Raw genomic sequence first — 24,415 nt, 5'->3', positions numbered from 1 at the left:
CGCCGCCGCCCCCGCCCCCGTTTCCTGCTTTAACCTGAGTTATTACTTTGAAGTTGCTGGCCCCTCAGCATTTTTCTCTCAATTGTTAGAACTACGTGGGAAACTGCCCAGAACTGAAAATATATATATATATATTTTCCCGAAATTCCCGAAGATTCCTCAGAGGAGAGCCGCGCCGGGGCCTACACAGCTCGTACTCCTGCGGGTGTGAGCGGCTGAGATGATAGAAAAAAAAAAAAAAACGTTGGTTGTGTTATCAGACTTCGTTTTCACTGGTTCCCGACACATTTTCCAGATGACTGTGGTTTGTTTTTTGTCCGACTTGCCATGACCGAAATACTGCCAGACTGCCGAACTACAAAAACCCTTCTTTGAAACAATTTCCTCCGACTCTCCTTGCTGCGACATCTTCATGTGCTCTGTGTTGTGGTTTGAGAGGGCGGCGCTTGGTGACGGCGTGCCTGGGTCCGCGATTGTGATTGGTTGGGAGGAAGCAGTGACTAGCATAAACCTACATGCTAGGCTACAATGAGAAGGAAGGAAAACACCGTTTCTTTTTTATCAAACCTTTATCGACTCTCTTTTTTTCTATTGCGCCACACGTCTATCGATCGATATATATCGTTATTGAATTATCGCCCAGCCCTAAGGGAAACCCACTTAGAGCAGTAATTATACCATATTTGGAAAAAATAAATGATTTAACATTTTCATTAAAGATGAAACACATTCTTGTCAGTTATTAAGCTCTATCAGGAAGTCCTAAAGTATCTCAGTTTTAGCTTCACCTTTGCTCTTTAAAGATTAACTAAAAAAAGATAAGAGATTAAGCAAATAGCAAAGCAATATTTATTTAATCACTATTTATTTACTGTTATGGTTGTTTGGAAAAGTGCTCACTTCTTCACTGTAAAGAAATTATTGAAAATAACGACATTTCTTATAAGAGGAAATAACAATTGTCTTTAATTTCAGCAGGTATTTCAGATCAATATGTCAATGCAATTAGTATTTTTACCCTAAAACTATTTGACATTAGGCACTTGGAATAAGATAACAGAAATAATAGAAACATAAATCATAAGGTTTGATTAGGAAATCGACCAAGTTACTATCTCAAAGGAAGTTAACATAGACTTAGTAAAAAGAAATTGACTAACTGACTAATATTTCAATTTCCTCATGCATGGATTAGAGCACAATGCGACAAACTCACTTTAAGCATATTATGGCCACCTAAAGGGCTGGAGGGAGAAAGCAGGTTTTGTAGCTACTGTAATGCAACTATTGCAGTTTAAAAATTCAGATTAAGTAGTAGAACCAGTTAATCGCCCAGCCCTACTAGATTCTGCAAAAAGGTTTTTAACGATCGAATGAAGTGGTTTGGACTCCTCCGAGAAACCCAAATGAGCTCAAGAAGAGTTCCAAAAAAGTTAAACAATCCACTGGACTTCTAAGTTTGAAGCTGTTTCGCTTCCCATCCAGGAGGCTTTTTCAATTCAAAATGTCAGGAATAGAGTTGAGTTCAAGGCCTTTACAGAGTGGACCAAAAACAACGCCTTGTTTTGGCTTAGAAACATGCAAACTGAATCAGACGAACGGGTCCGTCCCTTAGAAATGGGGGTCATTTGGGTTCTTTGTTAGCCTGCAATTCCCGATACTAGTCTATGTCTCTGAAAGTGGGGTCGTTAGAGGGAATTGTTTGCCTGGCCTAAACAGCTGAGGTGGTGTAAGGTGGTGCAGGATGCGATAAAGAGGAGATAAAAAGAGATATTTGGACTAAGTTCTGCCAGTGAACATTAAAGTCACATGACTGGCCATTCATTTCTGCCGCTGGCGTCCTGAGAGCTAACATTAGAATAATGTCTTTGGATGGCTGGTAGCATTGCTTATACTGGCTGACATGATAAAGTTGGTACAGCTGACCTGATTATAGCCCATTCATTAAAACCTTGCTCCATTAATGACTCTACTGTTTACTACAGCCAACCATAACAACGTATGACAACTTATGCTTTGCAAGGCCTGGATAATTCACCCCAATGGATGGAAACGCATCCAATTAGCATTTTCTTTTTCTCACATCTTAAAATTAAAAAAGATTTCCAACTAAATGGACCTTGACAACACTGACCTTTAACCTTTGCTCACATCAATCTTTCAAACCCGCCCTCTGCTCTCTGTAATCACATCATCCAATTTTATTCATAGTGCAATATTGTTTCTGTTTTCTTACTTCTTGCTTGTTGTGAAAAGGTCTATTAAATGTACTTGTTTCATCATCTGTCCCTTTGGATGACTGGGAGAGTTTTTCAGAACTAGTGACCCATGTCCAAATAAAAGACCAACGGAGCTGAAACAAAAGCTTGCAAAGACATTGCAGGATGAAAACGGATCTCTGTCAACAGATCCGTCTACACCTCAGCTCACCTGGAGCTGTTATAAATTACAGCTAAGGCAGCCTAATGAAACAAAGAATTAAATACTTCATTATAAAGTTTGGTTGTTCATATTTAAACAGTGAGAGGATGTGAACCTTTCTCACTTACGTGCAGAAATTAATGGCAGAGTATAGGCAGAGTCTGATTCCAAAAAGGAAATGGATTCTAAAAACAAATAATATATAAAACCTTACCCTCTGCTGTTAATAAACAAGATGTTAAGTTTAAATTTATCTAGAGTTAATTTCAACGCCACAGAGAATAAAAACAATGAGGTCTCTGTGTTGTTGTCATTTGACCTGTGCAGCTTCTGTTGTACAAAAAGCCAATTTTCTACGCCAGTGTTGTTCATTTCTTCCTACATTTACATAAGAATGACACAGTGATAAAAAGGTTACAAAAGTCTTGATTTAAACTGAATGATTAACTAATCAGACAACAGATGACCAAACAGATGGCAAATGGACGCAGCAATGGGTGAGCTTCATGTCACCTCACTAATGACACCCTTATATCAGCCCAAAACATCAGCTTGCTGATAAATCAGTGCACCTCTAATTTACACCAAGCTTTAAAGCATTTCTGGTACCTTAAGAGAAATGTTAGATGTTTAGAATCGGGCCAATAAACAGTTTGTGGTTAAGAGTTATTCGTCCTTCATACTGAATGTTAACCTTCACTTTGTTTATCATTAGAAACAGTAATCACTTAAAGCATTTATATAGGAATGAGTAACTAATGCTTTTCAATGCTCATTTAGAAATAATTTTAATGCCATCAACAAGTACCCATGATTCTCTCATATTTTATATATATATATATATATATATATATATATATATATATATATATATATATATATATATATATATATATATATATATATATATATATATATTTAAATATATTAGGGGTGGAACGGTTCACAAAATCCACGGTTCGGTTCACGGTTTCGTGGTCACGGTTTTTGGTTCGGTTCGGTATATGTTTGTTACACCGAACAAAATAAAAATGATAAAAATTAATGAAATTTTTTTTTTTTATAAAATTAATGAAAAAATCCAAAGAAATTAATGAATTGTAATTATTTTTAATGATCTGCGGAAACCCTGGATCATTTCCGTATGTTTTGCTGCTTTGAATTTAATCTTCTCGCGCATGCTCTTTACCATCTCCAAGGAACTCAGAGGGGAGCGGACGAAGCCACAGTGGAGGCTGTAGGCTTTGCTTTGAGCAGCCGGTCTGGAGCGCAGCGGGGGTTGCTGACGAAGTATGAGGGATTTCGGGGTTAGCCTGACATGTTGGTCATGTTGCTGTTAGCATAAACAAAACGTGTTGCACCAAGCTTGCACACTGTTGCACTTTTATCCACAACTCTTTCCGCCGTCATCGTAGGTCACTCTAAATGCAAAGTGGTCCCATACAGCAGACCTATAAAGTGCTGCTGGCGCGTCTTCCAACTCCTGTTCTTTCCCACTCGCCATACCCACACAATTCTCCAAAACAACTGATTTTTTTCTGCTACACCCGGCTACGCTGCTTCGCTTCTTCTTCTTCTTGTTTACTACTGGTGGTTGGCTTTGGTCGCAGTACCGCCACCTTCTGCTCTGGAGTGTAAACGCTTCACCTATGAGAAAAAGGAGCAGCGCATGAACCGAACGAAACACACGCGAACCGAACCTAGACAGTCGAACCGAACGGTTAGGAAGGTCTTCATAAACCGTTCCATCCCTAATATATTTTTGTATGTATTATTTTTTCAAATGATATATATATATATATATATAAAAATCCTGTCATCTTTTCAGTCGACAGCCTGCAGTCATGTCCTGAATTCCTGTTTTTTCAGCCACTTTTGTTGAAAATTCACATTTTCCCCATTGTCTGGCTTTTTCTCCGCCTCAAGCTTCTTTTCCCAACATACGGCTTTACGATCAACCAGAAGCAGTTCTGTGCAAGAACATGCAGAACTGATATACATCTTATATAATATATCTGACGAAATTGTTTGTATAATCGTTTCTTGTTGTTGTTGTTTTTTTTTAATAAAGCATTTTAAATGCCACCATGAATTTTAATGACATTTAAGGCCTTAATTTAGAAAATAATAATTTATTAACTTTAAATGATTTTTAATGACCCGCAGAAACCCTGATTAACCAGTCAGAACAATTCAAATACAATAAAATTAACCTTTTAATTAAAGGTAATGCAATTAAACACAAATTGTTCTGCATTCTTTTTTTTTTACCTCTAACCAACTAATAATAAACTTTGGAAATGAATTTAAAACATGGCGTCTACCTGTTCGTCTGCAGGTTAGGGTAAAAATGTTCCGACGTAACCAACAGATACAGCTGGCAGCACCAATTGAAAGTTTATCCAGCTGGCAGACACTTTTCAAAGAAAGTTTGATCATTAAAGGCTGTAAAAACCCCTGGATATCTGTGAGCCGTAATGATGCAGCTTACCCCTAAATGGTTTCAAATGGCTAACCAGTGAATTACTACGACTTAAATCGGCAGGGGATCCTCGTTCTCAAGCTTATGCGACAGCAGTTGGTATCAGCAAGAGGAAGATGAATAAATTAACCAGAATTTTCCACCCGCTAAAGAATCCAGCCTGGGAGAAAAAAAAAAAAAGAAAAAAAAGTCTTTCTTAGCTCGTCTGAAGTGAAACAGACACTCCAGAACCAGCGGAGGAGAAAAGTGCCCCATCACTTAGAGAAACGGATCCTCTACAGTAAGTGAAGTGGAAAGCCCCTCTGATTGGACCGAGGACTTTAACAACCAAGGCACATCTAAAAATATAAAGGCTTCTCGGGGAGAAAAGAGTTTTAGACGGGCTGAGAATACTGAATGGATTTATGGTGCTAAAAGCTAAGGTGTGTTTCTCCTGAGAGGAATAACAATAGAACTGATGGAACGGCAGCAAGATGTTCACCAGAGGACAGAAAAATCTCCACAAAGTTATCCCATCTCTAAAATAACTCTCATTTTATAAATAACTTAAAATTAACCCAAAAACTTACGAGTCTCTGGTCATCTTGGCGTTGGTATCAGGTGAATCCGGCACCTCCGCCTCAAAATATTAAATCAGAGTTGGTTTATTCACACTATAGAAACGTCTGCTTCATCGATACACTGACTGACTGAACAACTGCCGGTCTCACTGCCTCCTGGATGGAAATCTAAACCAACTTTTGGACAGACGGTGACAGTAGACCAACCACAAGGCTTCATGCCCGCCCCCCCCGGAGACTGAGCTAAAACGAGAGCAGCTGAGTGGGCTCATGTAGGGTTGCAATGCTTCTGTTCAAGAATCCATCTACCAGACTTCCTAAAATAGATACCATGACCTAAACACGTCATCATGCTGAATTACATGGAGGGGGGGAGCGTTAGCACAGCAACAAAGCTACGCTAACTCATTAGAAAGCAGAACTTTCCTTTAATGGTCCAACCTGAACATGAGGACAAGCAGATGAAGCATTTTGAAATGGTGAATCTGATCAAAGCCAAAGTTTTGATAAGGAGTTAATAAATCAATGTTAGACCCTTTAGAGAAGACAAAAGAAAATCAAAGAAGTTCTTTCTAGTCAGTACAAATTATAACTTTACACTTTCCTTTGGTGTTCGGTGCCAACAGATGATTTATTCGAGGTTCTGTTCAGCAACAGGAGGAGAAAACTGTGGGACAAACCCTGCACTCAAACGAGCCTCCGCACACGAGCCTTTTTGTCATGAATTTAAGTTCTTTCCCACATAAAGATGAATCCCAGGGAACCTGTGTGCCTTCTGTTTCTGCTGTTCTGAAAGGTGGACAAACTTCTGGAACCTTCCTTCCACCAGGTGGCGGTAATAAAAGCGCCATAAAAACTGCAAAGCTCCTGTTTTCTTCTCTGGAGAAAGCTAAATAAATTAATACCGTACGTTATTTTATTTTATTTTTTTACCAGTGTATAGAATTTTAAATGCAAGACAATAAACAATAAATTGAAGATCTGTATTTGCTCTTTGTTCACTAATCATACTTTTTTTTCAACAATTTTTATTGTCTTTACACTGTCACAGTACAGAGCAATGAAATAAACTCTCTGCATTTTAACCCATCCCCTTGGGGAGCAGGGGGCTGCCATTGTGCGGCGCCCAGGGAGCAGTGTGGGGTTAATGGTCTTGCTCAGAGGCCCAGAGTGTCAGGCTGTGGGAATGGTGCTTGAACTCAGAACCTCTAGATTCCAAGTACAATGCCCTAACCACTTTTTGAGGAGACCGGTGTGTCATCTGTGAGAATAACAGTTAAGATGTTCTATGTTACAACTTTGCTAAATTATATCCAAATCACAGCTTAACAATAATGGATCTACAACCCCCGATGAACCCATTGAACTCCTCATCAGTTGCTTCATCAGTGGTCGTAGATTGTATTTGCGCATTTATCATTAATACTTATGCATGTGTGATTTGTAAATATTTAACTCATTCATTTGTACTCATTTGGCAACAGCTTGACAAAGCCATGATGACAATTATTTTAAATCCAAGTAGTATGCAGTGCTTCATATACACACACACATCGACTTCAAATGGTATCGGTATCGGATACTGCACAGCCAGGTATCCGGGCCAAAAAATGGCATCGGCGCAACACTAGAAAGCAGCATAGAGGTTGTCTCCTTGGTACAAACTATGAGTCCTGTTTATGTTACTTTCAGTGCAAGTGCTGGAAGCTGCAAAAAAGCTTCTGCTGCTTCATTTTTGATGCTTGTCTCCTTGAACCCCAGTCGGCCTCAGCAGATGGCCGCTCACACTGAGCCTGGTTCTGCTGGAGGTTTCTTCCTGTTAAAAGGGAGTTTTTCCTCTCCACTGTCGCTACAAGCATGCTTAGTGTGAGGAATTGCTGAAGAGTCAATGAGTCGATGCAATCAACTGATTTTCCTTAGATAGAAAACTTTGAATCAATTTGACTGTATGATCTGGTTGAACTGTAAAGTGCCTTGAGATGACATGTGTTGGGAATTTGGCGCTATATAATAATAAACTGAATTGAATTGTTCACATTAAGATCAGCCGCGCCTCAAGAGCAGCTTTGACGCTCCTGCAGCGCGTCCAGTAAAGTGCATCCAGATGCTTCTGCTGCTCCTTTGTTCAATGGCAGAGAGCAGATTTGCTATATTTGCTGTGATTAGTGATTAAAAAGTAGTTTTAATGTTTTTAAGTGAGAAAGTCCAACAGAAAGCTTCCTCTGTGCAGTCAGTTCATCCAGATTACCATCCTGCCTTCAAATATTATTTCTGTTCAAGTCGCTCAGACCCCTGTACACCGGCGGTGCGCTGTCACTGGAAATCCTATTCAACAGCAGCCTCTTGTCCGGTCGCCTCTTCATGGTTTTCCACTTCTTTTAACTGCGGCTGGCAGGCGGTTTTCATTTAGGTAATTCAAACTGTAGACACTAGAATAATAAAATCAAAACATATTTTGCTAACAGGTTTCCACATTTTAAGTTAATTTAGGCGTTAATAAACTCAGAAGATTGATCATAGCGCTCTGCATCAGCAGTGCTGTGTCTGTCTCCCTGCCAGCTCCCAGATCAGCTTCTCTGGTTGGTTGATGTGGCGCGTTCAGAAGCAAAAGTTCACTTTTTCCAACTCTAGCAGCTGCTGATTCTAAAGTGCGTCCCGTGCGTCAGATGCTCAGAAATTCATGAGGCTGCTCAAAACGCGCCGCAGGACCTTTTATTGCGCCTTGATGTGCATCAACCATTGACTTTCTATGTAAACCAGCTGCTTCTGCTGCCTTTTGTGCATGCGGTGTGAACGTACAATTGCTGATGGGACCCATAGCTACGTTTACAGTAGCTAGCTTTCTGCAAGCACACAGACAGAGGTTACACACAGAGGCTAATATTATACAATGTCAGTGCAAAGGCTTAAAACAAACACTGATCATTAACGTTATAGCACTTAATGATCTTTATTGGGATTCAGGGAGTTAAGACAAGGATAAAACACCTAGTAAACCGATTGGTAGATTTTAGGCACTCTGTTAAACAGAGTTAATTAGACAAGTCGTCTGCTGACATACAGATTTTAGCCAGATGCATAGCAGATATGATGCTCACTGCTTTCAAAATCAACTTTTCCTTTAAAAAAAAGGACGTTTTGTGCTTCCATAGTTTCCTCTGTACAAGTGTGCTATTTTTTTGTTTTTCCATTAGGAAATATTTTCAAAATTAATCTTTTTTTGTAGGTGGCTTAAACAAAAGGTTTGCAGCAACAAGAGGGGGAGGGTTTGTTTCCAGTCATAGAGGTTTTCTCTCTGTAATCAAATCAGCGTGTTGGGGTGGGTATCATGGAAAAGTTGAGCAGTTTTAAAACAGGAACTTTTTCAAATTGTGGCATGACTTGGTACTAAAACTGGGCCTGGCACAGAAAGAAATGCAAAAAGACACAAAAACGTTTTCAATCAGGACGCTGAGTACGAGTATGAGGCGACTGAAGATTCCCCAGGCTGTCCTGGGTTAAGGATTGTTGATCACCTGGCAAAGCAGGAAGGAAGAGGAAACCTCCTCCTGACCAAAGGGACAGAGTGAATGTTTCCCACTCCCCCTCCCTCCTCTTGTCCACTCTTTCTTTCATTCCTTTGGCTCACACTTTTGCACCAATCCCGTCTCTGTATCTTCTCTTCTCCCATTCTGTTCATCCAAACCCCTCTTTCAGTCTCCCTCCAACCCCCCCCCACCGCCGTTTCTTTTGTTCTTCGTCTCTCGACTCGTCTCCTCACCTCACCTCTCATGCTAATGGGCCATTGATGTAGTCTCTATGGTGATGTACTTTTCATTCCACTGGAGACCAACGGGCTAGTGGTCTGAGAGGATTAGAGCAGGAGAGCAACCTGTGAATGTTTGCACTGTGGCAGATACACCGTACACAATTAGACAGAGTTAACTATGCATGAGGGTGAGTATGTGTACATGGAAAACAAAAAAAACAAACAAAAGACACACAGATGGGCCAGCATCGCTGCTGATTTGACTGTTTGCAGAGTAGCAAACATGAGCTCTGTGGGTTAGCTGTTACCATAATAAGCACCAAGGGCCCCATCTATTAAAGTACAGCGTGGCTCCATGTTGACACAGGAATACGAGTGGGTGAGAGATTAGGAGGCAGAGTTTTAATATCATAAAAACCATTTCCTGTCCACAATATGAGCAATAATCAATTTTTCCACAGTGAGAAAGCAAAGGGGGTTTACATTTTGGAAGCTAACAATAAAGAAGAGGCCAAATCGTTTCAGTAAGGGGTTTTGGCACCGATTCTGCCAACTAAACAGTTCAGCCTGTGAACAGATCCACAGACAGCTCTGCGGGGGGCAGAGGCTGGCCCGGCCTGGTAAATGACTGGACAGACAGAACAGCCAGTTATCAGCAGTTGAAGCTGGAGAGTCAGGACTAAAGTAACTAAAGTTAGCATTAGATCATCTACGTTGTTGAACTGAAGCTCTAAATGATTTTCTTTTAGCATATTAGGTCAATGAACAACATGCTTTCTTCATTTTAAGTCAAAATCTGAAAAATGTCAAGCATATTTGTATTCAGAATACATAAGTAGATAACGCAGCAGTTCTACTTTTTCATACTTTCATGTTCATGTTTCAAAGAGTTTTTCCACAGTCAGGTGATCATGGTTGTATTTTTCCGATTCTAGAAGTTTATCTTTGCAGAACCCTGCCAGGGGGAGCTGCTGTTCTTCTACTATGTTGTAATCAAAGTCATCTCGGCAAACTAAAAATCAAGTTACTTAAAAACTACTGCGTGCGATCAAAACCAACTGCTTCACTACAACAACGGCTGTTACAGGAAGCTACAAATCATCTGACCGGAAGGGAACCAAGAATAATAGAGATAACGCAGGTAAACTAAAATAGAAGAAATAAACACAACTAAAGAGCTACATGTGGTAGCACGTTTCCAATCAGAGGGCGCTAGCATCCTGTCAGTCCCATCGCCAGTCTATCCCACTGATCTCTATTCACTGGATTGCTGATTGCTCGTTGGTAGTACGGGGTTGAAGTGAAGCAACCATATTGGTACTCTCTTGTTAGATCGGTCACAAAGTAAACAATATGTGTGCTACAGCATCGAACATCGATGATGTTCTCATTTTCAGGGGGTCTTAAGACTTTTAAAATAAGATAAATTCATCATTTTGAGACAAACAGGCCGTTTCATAGCATCAGTAGATCACTTTAACTTATAATAAATAAAATAGGCACAACACATCGCATAGTTATGAGGTCAATGAGGTCTCTAAAACATGTAATATAACACATTATACAAATTCATCACAATAGAATGAATTTGTTAATGGAGCAGAAAAATAAAGATGTGCCGAAACTGCTAAATTGATGATGTACATTAAATAGACATGTATTGATTACATTGTTATGGTAATTACATATAATTTTAAGATTTTACATAAAGACTGAATTACAAGTACATGTCTGTTAATGATACAGTATTTTACCATTTGCAAATTGTGCATGCATGATGCCATATACTTGTATGCTGTTTTATGCTAAATTAATGAAACAACTTAACTCCACAGACCTTCAGTTTCTTCACTAGCAAAATCACATACATTGGTAAAATAACAGGCAACATCAAGTTCATATTTTGCTTTTTGCTCTTAGTTACAACAAGAATCTGATCATTTGAAAAAAATAATACATACAAAAATGTATTAGGGATGGAACGGTTTATAAAAACCGTCCGAACCGTTCGGTTCGACTGTCTCGGTTCGATTCGCGTGTGTTGCTTTCGGTTCATGCGCTGCTCCTTTTTCTCATAGGCGACAGTCTACATACTGCGACCAAAGCCAACCACCAGTAGTAAACAAGAAGAAGAAGCGAAGCAGCGTAGCCGGGTGTAGCAGAAAAGAAAAAAAAGTTGTTGTGGAGAAATATGTGGGTATGGCGAGTGGGAAAGAACAGGAGTTGGAAGACGCGCCAGCAGCCCTTTATAGGTCTGCTGTATGGGACCACTTTGCATTTAGAGTGACCTACGATGACGGCGGAAAGAAAGTTGTGGATAAAAACAGTGTGCAAGCATTGTGCAACACGTTTTGTTTATGCTAACAGCAACACGACCAACATGTCAGGCTAAAAATCAACACATACCGAACCAAAAACCGTGACCACAAACCCGTGAACCGAACCGAAGATTTTGTGAACCGTTCCACCCCTAGAACGTATGCACACAATGACAGCGAAATTACCTGTGGAACGTCTTCCACAGCCAGCAAACTGCTTGTTTTTGCAGCCAAATGCTTCACATGTACACATTTTTACTGCATATCTCCGTGGGAGTTGGGCGCACCCGCATGGTGGACGGTGGCTACCCTTTTTTCGGGTAATCAGCAATCCAGTGAATAAATAGAGATCAGTGGTCTATCCAGGTTCCTCCCATCTATACTTTATACCAAAACACTGCATAATTGCACCATATATATATTTAATGCTCTGAACTTCTATATCAATGCGTTTTTTGCACCATGTTTTTCCCCGCACACTGTTTACATTTGAACTCTGCTGTACTTTAAGCAATGGAAATGTCATGAAAGCTGTACAAAACGAAATTTCATTTTGTATACACTCTTTGTATACAAACGTCTAAATCTAAGTTTAAACGCTCTGCCTTCTCTTTGGATGCTTGACCCCAACCACTTGAGTGTTTCAGGATCTACCAACCTTCTTGCTTCGAATGTTCATATAAGCTCTTCCTAGTAGATGTTTATAATTGGTTTATATAAATATATAAAATCCAAGGAATATCCCCCCATAATCCATATATCAGTCGAAGTGTGTCTGCCTGATAGATTTTAAAGTATTTGGTATTAGTTCAATAAAATAACTTGTGTGTTTTCTGTTGACAAACAGCATGCCCAAGGCTTGCTCTGCATGAATTGAAACTTTATATGATAATAACCTTGCTAAATATCAGGGTGTCTGCTATCTGCTGCTGGGAAATGCTGATATGCTTTTTGCATGCGAGGGTGATTTCAATGACATGCTGTGAGACTGTGAAGCTGCAGGCAATAAGCAGTTATCTTGAGCTCGCCTGGTGATAAAGCTGACAGGTTATCAGTGCAACTGAGGACTGATGCTGATTTCTGCCTTTTGCATGCAGGAATGTCCTTTTTTCCCCCCTTTCCATCTCCAAAACAGCATCAGACAGCTAGAGAAAAACAATAGTGCGCTCCTGACACGTTGCTCTGTGTTTGGGCTCACCATCGGGGGACAGGCTGGTGTTCTAGTCACGTGTCCCGTTAGTTGCTGACTTGCTTCATGTCTGTTCCTACTCCTCTGCATCTACTTGTGCACATTCAAAGGAATTTCACTAACACATGGGTTGAGTTCAGAGACTTTTAGTTTGTCCTATTTGGGACTCACACATAGTGACTGTCACATTTAACAAACATGCAGAAAGAGTCAAAGTGTTCAAACATTTTGGACTTTTTCTACATTTACCTTTTAAAGCTTTATTATGAAAAAACAACAAAAATACAGCTATGATGTGAAGGAGTCCTTTAAAAAAACTTTGTCTGTACAAAGAAAAAAAAGAAAAAGAAAAAAAGAGAAAGGTCCAGCTAACACAGCCACCATCCAGTTTAGACCCAGCCAACATCTGATCTGAGCAAGCCAACACCCACTCTACACCCAGCCAGCACCCACTCTACACCCAGCCAGCACCCACTCTACACCCAGCCAGCACCCACTCTACACCCAGCCAGCACCCACTCTACACCCAGCCAGCATCCACTCTACACCCAGCCAGCACCCAGTCTAAACCCAGCCAACACCCACTCTACACCCAGCCAGCACCCACTCTACACCCAGCCAGCATCCACTCTACACCCAGCCAGCACCCAGTCTAAACCCAGCCAACACCCACTCTACACCCAGCCAGCACCCACTCTACACCCAGCCAGCACCCACTCTACACCCAGCCAGCATCCACTCTACACCCAGCCAGCATCCACTCTACACCCAGCCAGCATCCACTCTACACCCAGCCAGCATCCACTCTACACCCAGCCAGCACCCACTCTACACCCAGCCAGCATCCACTCTACACCCAGCCAGCACCCAGTCTAAACCCAGCCAGCATCCACTCTACACCCAGCCAGCACCCAGTCTAAACCCAGCCAGCATCCACTCTACACCCAGCCAGCACCCACTCTACACCCAGCCAGCATCCACTCTACACCCAGCCAGCACCCAGTCTAAACCCAGCCAGCATCCACTCTACACCCAGCCAGCACCCAGTCTAAACCCAGCCAACACCCACTCTACACCCAGCCAGCACCCACACTACACCCAGCCAGCACCCACACTACACCCAGCCAGCACCCACTCTACACCCAGCCAGCACCCACTCTACACCCAGCCAGCATCCACTCTACACCCAGCCAGCATCCACTCTACACCCAGCCAGCACCCACTCTACACCCAGCCAGCATCCACTCTACACCCAGCCAGCACCCAGTCTAAACCCAGCCAACACCCACTCTACACCCAGCCAGCACCCACACTACACCCAGCCAGCACCCACACTACACCCAGCCAGCACCCACTCTACACCCAGCCAGCACCCACTCTACACCCAGCCAGCATCCACTCTACACCCAGCCAGCATCCACTCTACACCCAGCCAGCATCCACTCTACACCCAGCCAGCATCCACTCTACACCCAGCCAGCATCCACTCTACACCCAGCCAGCATCCACTCTACACCCAGCCAGCATCCACTCTACACCCAGCCAGCATCCACTCTACACCCAACCTACATCCGGTCAACATCCAACCTACATCCGGTCAACATCCAACCTACATCCGGTCAACATCCAGTCAACATCCAACCTACATCCGGTCAACATCCAACCTACATCCGGTCAACATCCAGTCTACATCCGGTCAACATCCAGTCTACATCCGGTCAACATCCAGTCTACATCCAACCTACATCCGGTCAACATCCAACCAACATTCCAGTCTATATCCAACCAACATTCCAGTCTATATCCAACCAACATTCCAGTCTATACCCAACCAACATTCCAGTCTATACCCAACCAACATTCCAGTCTATACCCAACCAACATCCAGTCTATATCCAACCAACATTCCAGTCTATATCCAACCACCATCCGGTCAACATCCAACCTACATCCGGTCAACATCCGGTCTTCATCCAGGCTACTGTCAAGCCACATCGAGGCTACATCCAGCCAACATCCAGTCAATATCCAACCAACACTCCAGTCTATATCCAACCAACATTCCAGTCTATATCCAACCAACATTCCAGTCTATATCCAACCAACATTCCAGTCTATATCCAACCAACATTCCAGTCTATATCCAACCAACATTCCAGTCTATATCCAACCAACATCCAGCCAACATCCTGGCTACATTCAGATTACATCGAGCCTACATCTGATCTCAGAAAGCCAACATGAAAAATGGATCAAAAACCAGACGTCAACTCTTCATCGTCTCGGTCAGGACCAGTGGCACCTCTTAGCAAATGTACATTGATTGTTTATGGCTTTTTATAGAATGGATTAGAGTGAAAAAGGAGGTTACATAAGTGCATCCACATTATGAAAACCATCTCCTCTCCCTTCACTCTCTATCCTCCCATCAACACCAACTAAGACTGAGCTCTTTCTGTCAGGACAAGGAGCACTGTTCAGAGGAAATACGTCAGACCACATGGATTTTTTGTAAAATTGATGATTGACAAATACAGTTGTTACACTAAAACACTGTTCTGAGTGGACTCTTTCACAAGAGTGATGAACCGTTACAAACGTACATCCCCAGGGCTAATACGGTGTTTAAAAATAAGGAGACAACACAGAGGTAAGAAAATATTTTCTCTAATGCACTGAGCGCTGCATGAATCAATCGATTAAAATGTAGAGAACATCTAAAGCAGATCATTGGTAGGATGAATGTTTTACAGCTCAGGTCTTTACTATTATTAAAGATAAGCTCTCTGTGTCTACACCTGGATGCACTACCTCTCCGGTTCTTTTTCCTAAAAAGAGATCACTCGGGACAAACTCTTTAAAAACCACTTCATAACTTATATGTATTGCATAACCAGGAGACATGAAAAAAGCTTTTTAAGAAATGATAATCTTACTCAGATCAGAGAAGTTGTTTAGATTTACAGAAGGCAGCTGCTCCCCTCTGGGCTCCCCTCTCATGAAGTGGCCCCGATTAACGGTTAATAAGGCATTTTATACATCTCCAGTCTGCCACATCATCATATTTTACATCATACACACTAGCAGATGAGGAGACATCCATGGCTCCAGCCTTATCAAAATATTACATTTTGTTCTTAGCTGAAGGACACCGCTCTCATTCCATTCCCAAATATTTTCCACGTACAGAATGAAGATGATAACTGTATATCCGGACAGAGGAACTGTCTAAATTAGATAAACTACTGTGAAAAACATAAATTCTGACACGCAACAGGCAGCTAATATTAAGGTAACAAACTCACACATCATCGATGATAATTATCCTAACACTATGGAGTTATTTTGTTACAACTGAAATTTTGAAGGAAAAAAAAAAACAAAATAAAGAAATTAAACTTTGAAAGATGTGTCAATAATAAATTCAGAGAAACTGTGTTCTTAGATGTTATCTATATCAGTTTTTTCCAATTTTTATTCATTTATTTTTCTATAGAATTTATATTATAAATTTTTATCAAATTTCTGTTTTTCAGATTTAGCATTAGAATAGCTTTCTATTCCAGTATTTCCCAGGCTATGGCTATGTTCACACTGCAGACAAATGTGGCCCGCATCTGATTTTTTTGCCCCGAAGTGAGATTCTTTCCTGAACGTGTCTACAGGCCAAGTCACATAGAATCGGATTTTATTCAATTCTGATCTGGGCCACATATGTATTTGGTTTTAAATCAGATACAGGTCCGATCTTCTGGAATGTGACTGCAGTCTGAACAGTCAAGTGAACCGTATCGGAATTAGTACGAGGATGATGTCACCTTGTACTGACGGTGCAAAGCCAAAAACAATAGCAAAAGAAAAAACATGGAGAACAGCGTAGAAGGAGGTGTAAAGCTGAGGGATGAATTATTGCAGTTAATAAGCATTGGGGCGAATATAAGGATCCAAAAAACTCAAGGGGCCATACGGTAACACGTCCATTATATATATACACATACACATACACACACACATACACACACACACACACACACACACACACACACACACACACACACACACACACACACACACACACCAAGATGTTTGTTGTTTTTGTATGTTTTCATTCGTTCATCGACAGCCTGCCCTGACCCTTGTCCCTGGTAGTGGCAGCAGCATGGTGGTGGGGGATTATATGTGCTGTATATGTAGAAAACTTAACCTTTTTTTAAATATCAAGCAGAGCTTAAATAAAGTTCCGTAAAAATGTAAAAACTATCCACGGGACTTGGTTTCCAAGATTTGAAGACGTTGCGCTACCTTTCTAGGAAGCTTTCTCAATTCAAATGTCTGGATCCGCAGTGAGTTTGGGTCTTATATAGACAAGGCCTTGTATTGCTTGGAAACATGCAAATGGAAATGCAGCTTAAATAAAGGAAAAGGAATAAGGGGAATCAAGACAGACTTCACGATCAACACACATCTCCTAAAGCTGCTCTGGGGGGACCCCAAGGTGACACCAGGCCTGTTTAGAGACATAGACCCTCCAGCGTGACCTGGGCCTTCACAAGGCCTCCTCCCAATATGACATACCTGGAACACCTCCGGAGGGAGGAGACTAGGGCTGCAACAACGAATCGATAAAATCGATAAAAATCGACTTTTAAAAGCGTTGGCAACGAATTTAATCATCGATTAGTTGTGTCGCGCGATTAATGCGTCATCCGCCGCCGCCGTCATCCCGGGGAAGAAAAAAAATTATGGCGGAGCGAGTGAGCGCCGCAGTTGCAGTGTTGCCAACTCAGCGACTTTTCAGACCCCTCCAGCGACTATTTTTTTAAAAAGCGACTAGCGACAAATCTGGCGACTTTTTACGGTGTCACTGGCGGCTTTTGGAGACTCTTACGTGAAAGCATGTATCGTTCCTACTCTTGTCCTCCAGCGGCAGCTGCTGCCGTGGGGCGCCTCCCCCATCCCAACGCCTTTCTCCCTCTCCCACAGGAATCCCTCTCAGCGTGCAGTCCGAGCCGCAGGATTTTAGTGAGGAGTTTACCCTCAGCGTCCAGACTGCAAATGAAGCGCGCATGCGCCGGGATTGACGGCGCAAATTGATCACAATAATTAAAATAGCCTGCGCTTTGTAAAGTGAAAAAAGTCGTAACATGCAACTTTTGTAAAAAACAAATGAGCATGGCACGGAAGCACCACTGTTATGACGCAGCACCTGAAAAGAAAACACGTTGGAGCCTTCAATGGCAGTGAAGATAGCTCATCAGCAGGATGAGTAACCATGTTTGTTTCATTTTAAAGTGGGGAAACGTAAGTTACAGGTAGCTCATCTGATGCTTTCCTTAGCTTGTTAGTAGGTTACAGACAGTGATAAGGTTGGCTTCTTATTTTACTTTTAATTTCATTTGAATTAGCTTAAGCAGCGTTTATATTTTCTTTATAAATAAATTAATTTGCAAATTATGAGGGCAAGGCTTTTAAAGTTTAAATCTTCTGGCAAAGATAAAGTAAAGAAGATCCTGCAATTTATGGAAGTAAAGCAGAATAAAATCCAGCAAGATCAGTAATATGTCAATTAATTATCTGCCACATTCCCATGTAAATATCTGTCTTTGGAGGATGTGTTTTTTAGCACCCCTAGTTCTCTCATTTTTATTCCAAATACAATTTATAATTTGAATCACAGGGCTATTTTTATCTCTATGGTTTAGTATTTTCTCAAGTAGCAACTTTAACTGCTATACTTTCCTTTCTTAAAAGGCAGAACTCTTCTAGTCTAAAAAAAACTCATTAGTTGAAATGGGGGGGCCTATTGTTTGAACCCCTTAGGGGCTTTTAAAAACAAAAATGTCTTTTTTTGCGCTTTATGAAACAAAGTATCCTATATTTTGTGGATGTACAGCTACATTTCTCATGTAAGTTTGCATAGTTTTAACACAAACATTTATTTTTCATATTGCACCAGTACAGTTAATGAGAAACCTGTACTTGTGTGCTTGTTTGTTCTGTCTAAAATGTTTATTTTGGAATAAAGAGGTTAATATAAAAAAAATATTTTGTGTCCGATTCATCAATTAATCGAAAAAATAATTGGCCGATTCATCGATTTTTAAAATAATCGTTAGTTGCAGCCCTAGAGGAGACCATCAGGAAGTCTGAGCTAGAAAGACCAGGGAGACCATCAGGAAGTCTGAGCTAGAAAGACCAGGGAGACCATCAGGAAGTCTGAGCTAGAAAGACCAGGGAGACCATCAGGAAGTCTGAGCTAGAAAGACCAGGGAGACCATCAGGAAGTCTGGGCATCTAGAAAGACAGGGAGGGAGGGAGGGAGGGAGGGAGGGAGGGAGGGAGGGAGGGAGGGAGGGAGGGAGGGAGGGAGGGAGGGAGGGAGGGAGGGAGGGAGGGAGGGAGGGAGGGAGGGAGGGATGGATGGATGGATGGATGGATGGATGGATGGATGGATGGATGGATGGATGGATGGATGGATGGATGGATGGATGGACGGACGGACGGACGGACGGACGGACGGACGGACGGACGGACGGACGGACGGACGGACGGAGGGAGGGAGGGAGGGAGGGAGGGAGGGAGGGAGGGAGGGAGGGAGGGAGGGATGGATGGATGGATGGATGGATGGATGGATGGATGGATGGATGGATGGATGGATGGATGGATGGATGGATGGATGGATGGATGGATGGATGGAGGGAGGGAGGGAGGGAGGGAGGGATGGATGGATGGATGGATGGATGGCAAACAAGAAATCTTCTCCTTTCTGCATCGAGTTCTTATTTGAATAAAAGTAAAGGATAAATTGGAATGCATCACCCATTCGATGTCCTTTTCCAAATCAGAAGCTAATGTATGAACAGTTTGATCACATTTGATGGTAAACAAATGCCCTCTCCTGCCGAGACAAACGTTGATTCTCGCCTATGCAGAACAATCTCATGATAAATTCATTGTCAGGGCAGGAAAAGGTTAGAGCGACAACAGTGTTAATATTCAGACAGCACTGCCAAGGATCCAAACATGCAGAGATGTGTGCGCGCTCCCCACTTTGCATCACACAGCAGAGCTGAAGTCTCCACTAGAGGCTGTGCATTCATTCACAGCTTTGCTTTAAAGCTTTCTCAGGGGTGGAGTAGAATACCAATAACTCCCAGACAGAAAGTGAAGAGGTATCTTCCAGGCTTCAAAAAGGAGAAACAAAAATATTGACTCCAGTCCTTGCATCATCAGTGCTGTCACAGACCGTGTTTGCAGCGTGAAACAATAGCCACGGCCCATCTGTTTGTGTGGGCATGAGGAAAGATGGTGAAAACAGAGAGGCGACTGAAAGAAGGAGTGTATGAACTAACCGAGACGGATGGTACCGAAGGAAGAGCGAATGGGTGAAATGAGAGGTGGACGACAGCTGCTGATGCATTTTTACAAGCCAGAAAGCGTGCTCACTTGTCAAAGACGTGCTAAATAGCCGATAACGCGTCCTGTTGCTCCCTGTGGAGCGCAGACGACAGAAACAAAACAGGCTGGGTTATCACGTCGCATGGTTTTCACCGTGCAAAAAGCTGCCTCAGTGCAGACCGACAGCCTCTTTAGGAGACTCCCACAAGGCCACAGAAGACGTGATCCAGTCAGAAATCAGCCAAATATAACAGCACAAGTTGCACACCAATGAGAGAGAAGAACAGCTGAACAGGGAGAAATGAGAGGGAAAGCTCAGCAGTTACTACAAAGTAAAATGTGCTTTTTATTTTGAGCTGATAGGAGGAGACTTGGCTCACACAGTAGAGGATGTAGGACACGCACTGCTGCAGGCGGCACAAACACACCATCTGACTTTGGAGTCCAAAGACACTCAAACAGAAAAACATAAACAGTCATGCTGATAGAATGCAATTTTCTCATTAATTATTCTAAAGTTAATTGATCTCATCGATCACAAGCGTCCATTAATTTTCTGAAAAATGTGCGATTTCTCTTTTATCAAGAGGACCTTTTAATAACATGTAAAGCTGAGTAAAAAAAAAATAGCAGATTGTATAGAACACTGACTGGATAAAAAAAAATATTCAGCATTATTAAAAATTATTAAATTATTAGGTATAACAAAATATATCTAAGATCTAACAAAACAAACTAATTAGATTACTGAATAAAAAAAGATTAGGGCTGTGAAACCATTAAACATTTTAATTTAATTAATCACAACATTTCTTAATTTCAATTAACCACAATCCTAATTATTATTGAAAAATTCAAATTTTCTGTGAAATTTCTGTTCTGTTTTCAGAACAGAAAGATAAATGACAATAAGTGTATATTACATTTAGTGGTTATTAATGACAAATGCAAAAAAAAAAAAAATTCTCAACAATTTTGGCAACTTATCCATTGCTCTTTTTTTTTTTTTTTTTTTTTTTTTTTTTTTTAAAGCAAATACAGGTTAGATGAATGGGAAGTTTCTAGTTTTAAACACACAAGCCGTCACATCCAGATAATTATTGCTACTCAGAGGTCCAGTGGTCACCTTTCAAAGCAACATGTTCCGCTGAAGTCAAACCCTCTACCTTTGTTTCTTCTTAGCCTCATAAAGTTTATTGATTTTAGTCAGACGTTCCAGACCGCCTGCGCAAATCCATCCTCCGCAACCGCCTCGTTCCAGACCGCCTGCGCAAATCCATCCTCCGCAACCGCCTCGTTCCAGACCGCCTGCGCAAATCCATCCTCCGCAACCGCCTCGTTCCAGACCGCCTGCGCAAATCCATGCTCCGCAACCGCCTCGTTCCAGACCGCCTGCGCAAATCCATCCTCCGCAACCGCCTCGTTCCAGACCGCCTGCGCAAATCCATCCTCCGCAACCGCCCCGTTCCAGACCGCCTGCGCAAATCCATCCTCCGCAACCGCCCCGTTCCAGACCGCCTGCGCAAATCCATCCTCCGCAACCGCCCCGTTCCAGACCGCCTGCGCAAATCCATCCTCCGCAACCGCCCCGTTCCAGACCGCCTGCGCAAATCCATCCTCCGCATCCGCCCCGTTCCAGACCGCCTGCGCAAATCCATCCTCCGCAACCGCCCCGTTCCAGACCGCCTGCGCAAATCCATCCTCCGCAACCGCCCCGTTCCAGACCGCCTGCGCAAATCCATCCTCCGCAACCGCCCCGTTCCAGACCGCCTGCGCAAATCCATCCTCCGCAACCGCCCCGTTCCAGACCGCCTGCGCAAATCCATCCTCAGCAACCGCCTCGTTCCAGACCGCCTGCGCAAATCCATCCTCCGCAACCGCCTCGTTCCAGACCGCCTGCGCAAATCCATCCTACGCAACCGCCTCGTTCCAGACCGCCTGCGCAAATCCATGCTCCGCAACCGCCTCGTTCCAGACCGCCTGCGCAAATCCATCCTCCGCAACCGCCTCGTTCCAGACCGCCTGCGCAAATCCATCCTCCGCAACCGCCCCGTTCCAGACCGCCTGCGCAAATCCATCCTCCGCAACCGCCCCGTTCCAGACCGCCTGCGCAAATCCATCCTCCGCATCCGCCTCGTTCCAGACCGCCTGCGCAAATCCATCCTCCGCAACCGCCCCGTTCCAGACCGCCTGCGCAAATCCATCCTCCGCAACCGCCCCGTTCCAGACCGCCTGCGCAAATCCATCCTCCGCAACCGCCCCGTTCCAGACCGCCTGCGCAAATCCATCCTCCGCAACCGCCCCGTTCCAGACCGCCTGCGCAAATCCATCCTCCGCAACCGCCCCGTTCCAGACCGCCTGCGCAAATCCATCCTCCGCAACCGCCCCGTTCCAGACCGCCTGCGCAAATCCATCCTCAGCAACCGCCTCGTTCCAGACCGCCTGCGCAAATCCATCCTCCGCAACCTCCCCGTTCCAGACCGCCTGCGCAAATCCATCCTCCGCAACCTTCCCGTTCCAGACCGCCTGCACAAATCCATCCTCCGCAACCTCCCCGTTCCAGACCGCCTGCGCAAATCCATGTTCCGCAACTGCCCCGTTTCAGACCGCCTGCGCAAATCCATGTTCCGCAACTGCCCCGTTCCAGACCGCCTGCGCAAATCCTAAAGCCTCTGCAACCGCCCGGCCTTCGCAAATCCTACAGCCTCCGCTGTTATTCCCGTCTTGCTCCGCTACGACTTCTTTGGGGCTCAAGGAGAGCAGCTTTACTATTATTAAATTCATAGGAGCAAAACATGCGGAAATTAACGTTTAATTTAATTACATAATTAAAACACACCATCAGCATCCATGAAACGTTTCTGCCCAAACATTTTTCATTGTGCATCTTTATAATAGGGATAATTAGGACCATACAAAATTGGTTTGTTCTCTACCTCCAAACTCAGCATCTCTCCATCCATGCCTGCGATTAGAAGTTTGTTTTCAAGTTGTGAGACGCGCTGTTGTTGTGACTAGATTTAATGAAACTTTTAAACCTCTTTGTATAAAATAAATATTTTGATCGAGATGAGAAATCTGCTTCAGGGTATGTTGAAATACCAATACTTTGCATCCAATAATTTTAATAAACGGTCTTTGATTTTGGAAATATATAAGAATTATGTTCTAATTTTTTAGTTACCGATCTGTCGTTACAGCATTTGATTGTATTATGCCTGTTTTAGATTAGTGTAAGATTGATAGAAGAGGAAGAAGATTAGAAGACTGATAGAAGGAAGATTGAATGAGAGCGGAGAGAAAAATCTATTTAGAGTAAAACAGAGCAGGTAGAATTCGGCTACAAATAGAAGATAGAGAGGGAAGAAGACAGAGAAGACTGAGTGACTCAATGGCTCTAATAAAGGAGAGGGACATTGTTGGATTTTACACTTGATTTTTTTGTGTTTAAATATTAATAAATATGTAAATTAGATGAAAGCATCACTGTCTCTGTTTCCTCTTTCAATTCTGATATGAATTTCTTTTTATCTACTTGAGATGTCCCCAGATTTGATTTCAGAAATCTGGTCACCTTAGTCTATGTATAACAGTTTCATTGCATGAATCTCCAATAATAATTTGTATCTGGATCACTGACAGCAGCAGGCACATGAGCGGGCCTTTCATCGTGTTTTACAGGCAACATGTGGGACGACTGTTAGACCCACACAGATTGTGACCCTCGACCTGAGAAGGGACAATACACAGAGGAAAGAAGGAAAGAAAGCAGACAGCTGTTATGGGAGAGGCGACATATGGAGAAACCGAGCTGCCACCTGTTTTCACTCGTCACACATTTACAGTCACACATTTTACCAAAAGTCTCCCCATGAAAACTTGCTTTGGGGAGCCTTTCATTGGTTTGTGAAAAACACATCCAGGCTGCAGGTTTCACTGCATGGCCGTCTTTGTCGCACTAAAAGGGACTTGCTGCACTCGGAGGGCATCTAGTTTGAACTGGATCAGCATAAAACCCCCACCAAACACACGGGCTGGCAGTGAGAGTGGAGTGTTGGGTATTAGGTTGGCAGAGCCATTACAGCCTGCTACATAAGCCTCTTCCAGTTTTTACTACCAGTGACATCTGCTGCCCTGAGTTACATGTGTGGATACAGTAGCCACACTCATAACACAGAAGCACTGGCAACATGATCTGCACAAACATGACTCAGTTATAATGGAGGAGCCGATAAACCGATCTGGACAGGTTCCATCTAAACAAAACCAAAGTCAGTCGGTTCTGCTGGATCAGAAACA

General features: G+C 42.8%; 1 protein-coding gene across 2 annotated transcripts in view; it reads right to left on the bottom strand.

The window, feature by feature from the left end:
- enah (ENAH actin regulator) overlaps positions 1–24,415 on the bottom strand; it is a 145,363-nt gene that overhangs the window by 87,842 nt on the left and 33,106 nt on the right. Inside the window, exon 1 of one of the 2 annotated variants that reach the window (XM_038306794.1) lies at positions 5,473–5,687. The exons of the other annotated variant lie outside the window; for it this stretch is intronic. Coding sequence (XP_038162722.1) covers positions 5,473–5,486 — 14 coding nt within the window. The 5' untranslated portion in view covers positions 5,487–5,687. Of the gene's footprint in view, positions 1–5,472; positions 5,688–24,415 lie in introns of those variants that run through there. 2 annotated transcript variants of the gene reach the window in all.

This window comes from Cyprinodon tularosa, unplaced genomic scaffold (genome assembly GCF_016077235.1).
Source record: "Cyprinodon tularosa strain WSP-4 unplaced genomic scaffold, ASM1607723v1 ctg591, whole genome shotgun sequence".
NCBI lineage: Eukaryota > Metazoa > Chordata > Actinopteri > Cyprinodontiformes > Cyprinodontidae > Cyprinodon > Cyprinodon tularosa.
This window is presented reverse-complemented; position numbering and strand designations above follow the sequence as displayed.